This window comes from Pundamilia nyererei, unplaced genomic scaffold (assembly GCF_000239375.1).
Source record: "Pundamilia nyererei isolate P.nyererei 1_Seehausen unplaced genomic scaffold, PunNye1.0 scaffold00261, whole genome shotgun sequence".
Taxonomy (NCBI): Eukaryota; Metazoa; Chordata; class Actinopteri; order Cichliformes; family Cichlidae; genus Pundamilia; species Pundamilia nyererei.
In genome coordinates, this window is record NW_005187662.1 from 341,671 (window position 1) to 351,771 (window position 10,101).

The 10,101-nt window shown below is 39.1% G+C and overlaps 1 protein-coding gene across 2 annotated transcripts in view; it reads right to left on the minus strand.

Annotated features, from left to right (window-relative positions):
- Positions 1-5,197: 5,197 nt before the first annotated feature.
- Positions 5,198-10,101, minus strand: part of pecam1a (platelet and endothelial cell adhesion molecule 1a) — a 9,758-nt gene continuing 4,854 nt past the window's right edge. The window contains exons 9-15 of one of the 2 annotated variants that reach the window (XM_013915165.1): positions 7,873-8,005; positions 7,641-7,765; positions 7,406-7,459; positions 6,881-6,970; positions 6,740-6,796; positions 6,036-6,058; positions 5,198-5,538 (exon numbers count right to left, since the gene is read on the minus strand). In XM_013915165.1, coding sequence (XP_013770619.1) covers positions 5,374-5,538; positions 6,036-6,058; positions 6,740-6,796; positions 6,881-6,970; positions 7,406-7,459; positions 7,641-7,765; positions 7,873-8,005 — 647 coding nt within the window. In that variant the 3' untranslated portion in view covers positions 5,198-5,373. The remainder of the gene's footprint in view (positions 5,539-6,035; positions 6,059-6,739; positions 6,797-6,880; positions 6,971-7,405; positions 7,460-7,640; positions 7,766-7,872; positions 8,006-10,101) is intronic. The other variant, XM_005750091.2, reaches the window with a different exon arrangement.

Here is a 10,101-nt window from a genome sequence, read left to right on the forward strand (position 1 = left end):
CTCTTAGTTGCTGAAGCCCTCCAGTCATGAGCTCATGGTTTCCATGAGAAATGGTCCATATTCATTACTACAGACTGATTTTTTAATAATAATATAATGTTGTTTTTAAGCTAATAGCATTGCAGGTTTCACAGCAATAACATATATAATAAAAAGTAGATGTGCACAATATAAAATCTTTTTTAATTTTATCAGAGGACACACCTAACCCGAAATTCAGTGTGCTATTCCACATACTGCTCTTTTCATTGCAGTAACTGAATCAATGAATTGTGTCTTTTTGTATTTAATAGATAAAAACAACACAGATCAGCTGAAGCTGTGTTATCAGGGCCATTTTATGTGCAGTTCATCTGTGCATTATGCAGTTTAACATACTTTTAACACATTCATTAATACCACGAATATAATTTAGACCTAAACATAACAGGTGCTATCAGTGTGTGTGATTGAGCACTACACTCTGTGTACACTAACTGTATTAACACCCTGCTAGCACTGTGTTGGACCTCCTTTTGATCAAGGTGCTGGAAACATTCCTCGGAGATTCTGGTCCATATTTACATGATAGCAGGACACGGTGGCTGCTGATTTGTCAGCTGGGCGTCTCTCGTCCCGCCACATCTTACTGGTGCTCAAAAATGCAGCAACAATACTCACGTAGGCTGTGGTGATCAAATTATGCCCAAGTGTGCCAAAAAAATACACTTGGGCATAAGTGGACATAGTCAGAGTCAAAGGTATTCGCATACCTTGGAATATGGTGTTCCGATTATTTGAGTTGCTATTGGCTGAACAGCAGTTCTCACTTCCACTTTGTTGGTGCCATATCATTGGTTGATTAGATCGTTGTGTTTAATGTCCAGCTGAAAAGGTGTACCTAACAAAGTGGCATCAGTTGCACATAGCATAGTACATGCATGCAAAAGCTTATCCGTTGTTCAAATGTTAGCAAAGCTAAGAGAAGTTTCCTACTGACTGTGCATGTGCCCACAAAAACACTTATGTTTCCCTTGTAGCCCAAAATTTAAAGGCTTCTAATGGAGCTGTGAAAACAGTCTCAGGAGAGAATCCACGGTCTGCTTAGAAAAGCAGTCAGCATGTCATCCGAATCAAGGATAACGCATCTGATTATGAAGCTGCTACGTCAGTGAGGGATGCTGTTGCTGACATTGTGTGAAGAATGCTTCCCCGCAAAATGGCACTGCAGCTGTCCAGGGCACAGAGAGAGTCTGAGGGATCAGACCGAGAACAGATGGAAGCGGGAGCAGTTTGTGAGAGGATAGGGTTACCTTAGCTGAAGCCTGCATTCATGGAAAAGGAGGTCAGAGGTTAAAAAATCTCCATACATGTGTGTAATCCTTTGATGCACGATTGCATAATGAGTCTGTGTGTTTAAAAGTGGAAACGGTCAGCTAAGAAGACGTCAGTCCGGTGAACCTCTGCTTTTTCTGACCAGGTTGCTCAAGGTTATGAAGAATTAATTTCCTGGATTTGGGAGAGCTTAAATTATTAAGGATGGAGGGCATCAAACAGGTGGACTCACTGAATGTAACCTTTACTCGCCATACGAAGGACAATGGAGAATCAGTCTTCCACACATGCCTTTAGCTTGCAGCCTTTGAGCTTTGATTATTTCCAATCAGGAAACTGCAAATGCACATTATATAAACACATTATTTTGCCATTCTCTCATCTCATATAAAGCTCTTCTCCAGAAGCACTAAGTGTGTTTAAATTAGCTGTGGTTTTACTAAAAGTAACCTCGAGGTCATTTAAGAGGAAGCTTAAAAAGGACAGAGGTGTTTAGTTTTTGCAATTGCATAACCATCCTTGCTTTATAACGCTGTTTAAGAGTGCATTACTGCCACTATGTAAAAATGATCTCTTTCTATATATCTGCATATATCAGTGAAGGTCTTTAAAATCACAACAAATGCATCACTTCACCCAAAAATGCTCGACTACTGAGCATGCAGAACAAAAAAGTATAGAGTAAATAATAATTTTTGTAAAAGCACAATGAATGAGGCACTTCTTAACAACATCTGATGCTTTAACTGTTATAGCTGTCGCTACTCTGACTCCGTTATTGTGACAATAAATAAAAAGATTCACAATAGAAATTTTATATCAGTGTCTATAGACTTTTTGAAAGAATGCTGATTATTTTTAACTTTGTTTATTACAGGGGTGTCAAACTTAAGGCATGGGGGCCAGAATCAGCCTGGCAAAGACTCCAGTCCAGCTTTGGGAAATGTGAAGGAGTGCACAGATTTTTAACTTTTAAGTGGATTGTCATGAATTGCAGTTTTTCCAACCAATATCGACTCCATCCCCATCGCCATTCATACTACACCAAAGTAGTTAAGTAATGATCAAACCTATGATCAAAGGTAAATCAAACATACATTAGAGAAGTGGACATAGAGTCAAACATATGCTCAACCACACATACACATACACTTCCATATACCTACTGAATGTGAACTATAGCTGAAAAAGTAAACCTATAAACGTATATGAAATTTACCCAACGTTTTTGGGAGTGATATTAACTACTGATTGCAAGGGTGACAAGCAATAAGATTGCTGGTAGGGATACTCCTTTTTAAAGTTACCTTTTAACTTCATCAGACAGTGACAATATGCCACATTTAGAATAATTACACCATGGCTGGGAATCCTTTGCAGGAAGAAGGAAGCAGCGGTCTACACGATGACCTCACTGCTTCATCTGAAGACCAGAAACAGCACTGGCTCCATAAGGCCAAGGAAAAGACAGGATATTCCCAGAATGCATTTCACAGGGGGCAATATGCTAATATTAGCACAGCAGCCAATGGCAGTTCAAGAGTTGTGCTCCAGATACACGAGGGGGCTGGATCAGGTTACGTGGCTGAGACACAAACAGCGTACGTGCAGCACAGAGAAAGTAGACAGAAGACTGTACTGGGCCTGCTAGACTAATCCATCACTCCAGACATATGTATGCATATAGCCAAGCCCCTGTCCTTATTCGCCACATAATGTCCACCCTAAGTCTGGATCATGTGACTGTTGTACTCCCTGGGGGTGGTGCGACATGCCTCCTTCTAATAGGAGTCCAAAAGGTCAGTCAGGTTACCGATTGGGCTCACAGGTCATAACTTTAGGAGCAGTAGTAAATCCTCAGGCTGCCCCTGATACAGTTTAGGATCTGAAGGCAGAGCAGGACCATCCTTGGGCAAAGTGTACAGTGACTGAAATGAGCGGCAGGAATTCACTCCAAGCATTTGCACACTGTCTTCTAGCACATGCTCAGGTTCAAGTGGGTAATGGTGACTTTGCTGTTTTGCCTTTTCACGTATCGAAAAACAAGTCAAGTTCTCTGTCTGCTGTTGATTAAATTCCAGCAGCTGTGAGGCTCCATACTGTAGTGGTTTACACGTTTGCTTAACTCGGTCATGTTGGATGGCCGCCCTTCCCTGAGTCTGTTTCTACTGAAGGTTTCTTCCTGTTAAAAGGGCGTTTTTCTTTCCCACTGCTACCAAGTGCTTGCTCAAAGACGGTTATTTGATTGTTGTGGTTTCTCTCTATTATTTTAAAGGGTCTGCCTTAAGGTGACTTGAGCTCTAAATAAATACAAATGAATTGAGAGGAGGAGGAGACACGAATCCCTTTGGGGGTTGCTTCAGGAAGGGCACAAAAACTGCCAAATCAAACATGCCGAGCTACCCGCTGGGGTGACACCTTGTGAATAAGCTAGCAGCCAAAAGTAGCTCCAGTTTATTTCTAATGATACTGTATAACTTACACTTCTGATATTAATGTAACACAGTATCAGTTCCAGAGTGCGTGATCGCTGCGGCTCAGAATACACTGTTCCCCCATGTCAAGCTCAGCCTCCTGGTTAAGTAACTTGATTAATAAACCACAGGTTCACTGAGGCACTGCTCTATCCTCAGAGCAGAGGTGGGCTTTCATTTTGGCACCTCGGAGCTTGAAGACATTTCTATTTGCCTCAGAGGACCTTGCAGAATCACCCTGGTGTCACATATGCACACATGCATGAAGCAATAAGCAAATTTTGAAGTGATGGAGGAGGAGATTTTAGAGTTTTTTTTTATTTTTTATTGATCACAGTCGTAGACATGCAAGTTTCAGATGGATGGTTATTAAAGATTGTTTGAGTTGGTGGCAAGCTTTTAGTGTTAGCTTAGTTTGTGTAACAGATTCACCAACAAATTGGTGCAGTCTCTCACTTGAAGATGTTTTAGCTCTGTTGACCCTTCCTGTAATCCAGCTTTCTTTTGATTGGCAGCCTGAAGCCTGAGCTCTAGAATAAAGGGATTACTTGAACATACACTGACCTCCTTATTTGAAACTTTGGCCGTGTTTAACAAGAGCAACTACCATTGTAACAGGCTTGATAACAGAAAACAAGGAGGAACACAACATACTCAGTTAATTTTGTGGCAGAGCCATCGTGTCAGGTATGAAGTAATGAATTAATCATGGCATTTATTAATACCATCCCAAATCACAGTAAATTATGATTAAATAAATAAAAACTTTTTTAATGTTTCTCCTTTTTCTGTTTTTAATAAATTTGTTTGCGCTTTCAAAAGCTGAAACAAAAATCTGGTGTAGCTCCAAAAGTGATATTGACTCTCATTATTTTCTTCCAGGAGTGAAAAATAAATTAACAGCTTATTCCAAATACTAGAGTCCAAACACCGCAATGCATACTGCATGCATGCTTTGTTTCTGCTGTGCTCTCAACAAAGCCTTGAGCATCTGCATAACTTCCCACAGTGTCAATAAGATGACTGACCTAAAAAAACATATCAGCTGTATGGAGACCTTGAATAGATTCATGTTATATCATTCCAATTAAGTCTTAGATAATGGAAAATGAAACTGATATCTCCTGATGTGGAGGCAACAGTGAAAGCCTCTCTCACATTCAAGCCGATCACAGCCAGATGGCACTGAGTTTCCACGCAGCGCTGGCGCCTGAAGTCTGCCCTCTAGTGCTTCAATCTGGAATCACTGATGTGCAAACAGCAGTGAAGACCGAATGTACTCCAAACCAGACAACTGAAGAGTTCAAGGACCCTGCTCAGCTGATGAGAAACACCTCTTTACAGTTCAAAGGACGCACATCTGAATGTGTTTTCTTCTTTCATTAAAAAAATTGACAAAAATAGAGAGACTTATTTCACAAAACCATGTATTTAGCCAACAAGGACAAAGCAAGTACATGCACAGTGTGGATTGTTTTTCCAAAGCATGATAAAAAACATATGAGCACAAACACTGAGCCACATGAACAAGCTGGATAAATACGGGAACAAATATTCTTGTTGCGCCTGGTATCTGGTCAGGGTTTCATTCCTCGTTGTTAGCGCAGTTAATGCTAACACTATTGTCATTTGGCTGGTCATCATTGGCGATGTGGTAACCATGGTTACTGGGGTCACTGTGGTAACCGTGGTCACTGGGGTCGCTTTGGTGATTGGTATCATGATTCAGTTCTGCATATTCCACAGACGCCTGTTGAAACACGAAGGTTGTATGAACGATTATTTTCATTGGCTCACTGAGTTAAATGCTGACTGTACGTGCGGTACTGTTTAGTGATTTTACTTACTAAGATTATTATTTCTCACTTGATACAGCGATAACATGAGACATTCATCAGGATTGTTGCTACAAACTCTGGAGAGCTCCTCCAGAAGGATGGAGAAAGGTTTGAGAGATGCTATCATATTACACCTCCTAATGAGTTAACTCAATGTGATGAGCAAATTTGGAGCCTTTTACTCAGCTACATTAGATGCTTTTTTCCTGCAAATTTTATATTACATGAAATGCAACCCTTTAAGTTACCTTTCTACAAACAATAAAAAGTGTCTCCACTGGGTTTCCACTTATTGTACAGTTTCTGTCTGTGAGATGTTTCTCGGAGCAAAGGCACAATACAGTCATGAGTGTGTGTGTGCGTGCAGCTCTTGGTAGTATGTGTATGTGCATGACGTGTTCACACTTACAGCATCAGCCAGCTCTTGAACACCTGCAAAAACAAAGCCAGAGGACAAGCTCAGGAAACAAAAGGTGTGTGAGGATTAAATGAGGGCTGTTTTAGTTTCCAGCACTCCCATGAACAGCTCTCTATTCCCAGGAAACAGGCAGCTTATCACATCCGACACATTCATACTGATCATTCTCATAAGCTCATGTCTTTTTAGACACGCTGCTTCCTGAGACACATGCACAAAAACCCTTCACTCCAGATCATTTGCTTTCTCCATATAATACATTAAGTTCTTAACTCGGATTATGTAAAGTGCCCTGAGATGACTTAACTTAGGATGTGGTGGTGTATAAATAAAACTGAGCTGAATTGTGCTGTATCACTCATTAAGTAATATTATATTATTAGGAGCCGAACTGAACAATGGACAATAAATTTCAAACAATCAAGCACTTTTCTTACTTAGCCTTAACAGATGCAAGCATTGTGTGAGTCTGTTGCAACAACAGGAAGTGATCTTTGACGAAAGCAGGAAGTGGACACCTAGGGACTGGCCCTTCTGTTTTAATGGTACATTCTTTCAGTAACAATGCAGATGTTTACAGTTGGGGTTGATCCTGTTTCCTGTTGCTAGCGTTTTTTTTCTTAATCTAATGACCTGATTTCTCTCACCGTGTAGTAGAAAAGGGGTCTGTGTGAGGAGCAGGATGTTAGTCGTACCTTGCTGGGAGTTGCGTACTTCACCGTGTACTGTGTCTGTGCCCTGTTTCACCGGAACTGACATGGAACAGATATAACATTTTAGACTGAGCTTTAAAAAGTCAAATTACAACTTATTAAAATTCAGAAATAATCTCTCACCTCTGCTGGGATCTGCCTGTTGCAGCTGATCCTCTTTGTACTGAATTTCTGGCTTTTCTAGAGTGTTTGTACTACAGTTGTCATCAGACTCTGCAACACAGTGAAATGAGCAAACTTAAATTACTTGCATATTGGAATATTTCATTATTTTTATTTAAAAAAAATAGTATGACATGATATTTAATGACAAAGATATGTTCTTTTGCTATTTTCTTTTTCAAAAACAGCATTAAGAGAGAAAAGTCAACAATGTGTGAGTAGCTGACGTGGTATAACTTATTTTTTTGTGCCAATGATCTCAGTTTTTCTCTAAAAGAAATCAGAAACACACTGATTAATCATTCTGTCTCACCGGGTGAGATGTTTCCTCATTAAAAAGAGACAAAAAAGCCCAGAAGAGCACACTTACTGGACAAACTTTAGATTTATGTGACGGGAAACAAACCTTTTGAATTAAAGTATTGTTGACTTTGAATCTTCATGAGATTTCATGAGTTGCTACCAATAAATAAGTACTTTACATACCCGAGCCTGATACATGTTCACTCCAAATACTTTTCCCCATCATGCCTGGAGTTGCTGCACAGGGAGAATAAACATGGCACAGATCTCAGTGATGTAACTGATACATTCTCCTGCTTTAACATCAAAATCAGTCAAGACAACATATGTTTAATATATATTTAGGATAATTCTATGTTAGGATTCTTGGTGTTTTCTCTATAGTATTGTATAGTTATTACTTTACAAAATAAAGCACCTTGAGAAGACTGTGTTTTGGTGCTAAATGAAACTGCATCAGCATAAGGAGCTGTACCATTTGCGGCTTCGTTGACCTCTGCCTGGGTGAGGCTCATTCGCTCTACTTTGGTGCTGGCTGCCTTCCTAAAACAAAGTGAACACAAAGTATGTTCAACAGGAGGATGTATGGGAACCATACTCTGGTAACTAACCTTTAACATACTGATAAGAACACGAGAAATGCTACTTACACTGATAGGGTGCCGGTGCGTCTTTTCTTTAATTTGGGGAGACGCTTTTTGTAGAAAAGAAAGAGGATGATGGCCATTACGAAGAGGAGGCAAAAGACTGCAATAAGACCTTTCTTCCAGCCAGCCATCTTCACTGCAGAATACATGTGACTAAAGTCATTACTTAGTTACAAAACACAGCAATGAAATGGACTCACAAAACCTCATTTTGGCTTAAAGTTGTTTAAATGTCACACATGAGTGCATGTACAGGTGCATAATCAATTTATTTATTTATATATTCATATCAGATGTGAAGTTTAGCACCCTATCCTTAAAAAATTAGGAAACTGGACAATTGGAGCACAGCAGAAGAACAGTATCTGAAATTCATGTCTTTAAGAAACAGAAAAAAATCTGAAAGAGCTGACATTTCAGTTAACTCATCTACTGCTTACTGAAGCCTCATCAGAAATGATTTAAGTGGAAGGGTGACTCCCTGCTTCCCATTCTCAAGGAAGGGAAACAGTGAAAAACGGCTGAGGAAAGCCACAGTCACTGTCTACAGCTATCTGTAAAATACAGTGAAGGATCTATGATGGTGTCGGGGTTGCATTTTAGCCAGTGGTGTTGGAGATCAATAATACTGGGACTAAAACTGATGAAATTATGACCACAGAAAACATTTTGATCCACCATGTAATGCAGTGTGAACAGCCTCTGACTGGCAACAGCTCTGTTTTTCAGCATGACAATGATCCCGGACGCCCTAAGCTTTGAATGTATTTCAAAAAGATACGATAAGATAACCTTTATTAGTCCCACGCGTGGGAAATTTCCTTTTACTTCTGCTTTTGCCTTACATTATGTATTTGCATATATGTTTGCACATCTTTTGGAAATAATTGAACCTATTTCCCATTTCCTTGCAAAACATAAAGAAATGAGAGGTGGCTCAAGACTTGCATAGCACTGCAACTCATTTTATCCCCAATGAAAATAATTTAAGCATTTATTTATTATTTTTGACTTCATATGTTCAAACGTTGTAGTTATTTCTTAGATATATTTAGATTATTATTTACCACTTGATAACATGAAGAAGAAATTAAGATGAATTTAAGAGTAGCCTGAGAACTTTGTACAATAAGTTCTTAGGCTACTCTTAGTGTAAATGAATAGAAATTCCAGCAGCTATTTTAGATTTCTTAAGTATTTCATAGCAAACTGTATCCATAAACAGCTAACACAGTATTCAGTGTCAAAACAACGATAGCATGTACAGCTGAAATACAATTGGAGACATTAAAAAACTACTGAGGCAACTGTTGTTGTGATTTGGCCCTATATAAATAACATTGAATTGAATGACGGTGCATTGTTTCCACAATAACAAGAAGGAAAGTAAAGAACGCTGGAGAAAGTTAAGAATGATCTTTTTATGGCCTCGGATAGTGGACTCATCTCCATGCTTGTCCTGTTAGGCCTGTAATTCTAATGACATTATACAGGCTTTCTTTAGACAGTATTATTAAAGGCACAGCATGCATTTTCATTGGTATACAGATGATACCCAACTCTATCTACTGTATCCATGAAACCAGATAACACACTCCAATTAGTAAAACTGAAGGAAAATCTTATGCATATAAAGTTCCAGATGACTTCTAATTTCCTGCTTCTGAATTCAGAAAAAAATGAGTTTATTGTCTTTGCTACACTCCAATAGGCTTAGTCTGCTGGGGGTTTCCCATGACACCATGTTTCTTCTTTACTTACCTCTTTTCACTAGTCATTCCTAATCTTTCCACAGCATGTCTTGTGTCCTGTCTTCCTCACCCCTAACTAAGCAGATGAGTTTTTCCTTCCCACTATTGCTTGCTGACCACGGATCGTCTGATTGTTGCGCTTGTCTCCGTATTATTGTAGAGGAGTTACCTTACAATACCTTGCGATATAAAGCGTCTTGAGGTGACAATTAAGATTTGGCACTATATAAATAAAATGCATTTAATTTAATTGAAAACATGTTAATAAAAGACTTATTTTAATAGAGAGGAATATATATTAATTAAAAACAACCATACTGTTAACTTCAAAATCTGTCAGTGGTTGTGAAGAACGACAATTTTATTGCTTCAAATTGGTTGCTTGTTGATAATGCAGGAGGAAGCGAGCGCACTCATAATAGCATGAATGTCCTCACTTTTCAACATCACATATCTTTAAAGTCCAGCTGATGTTAACCCC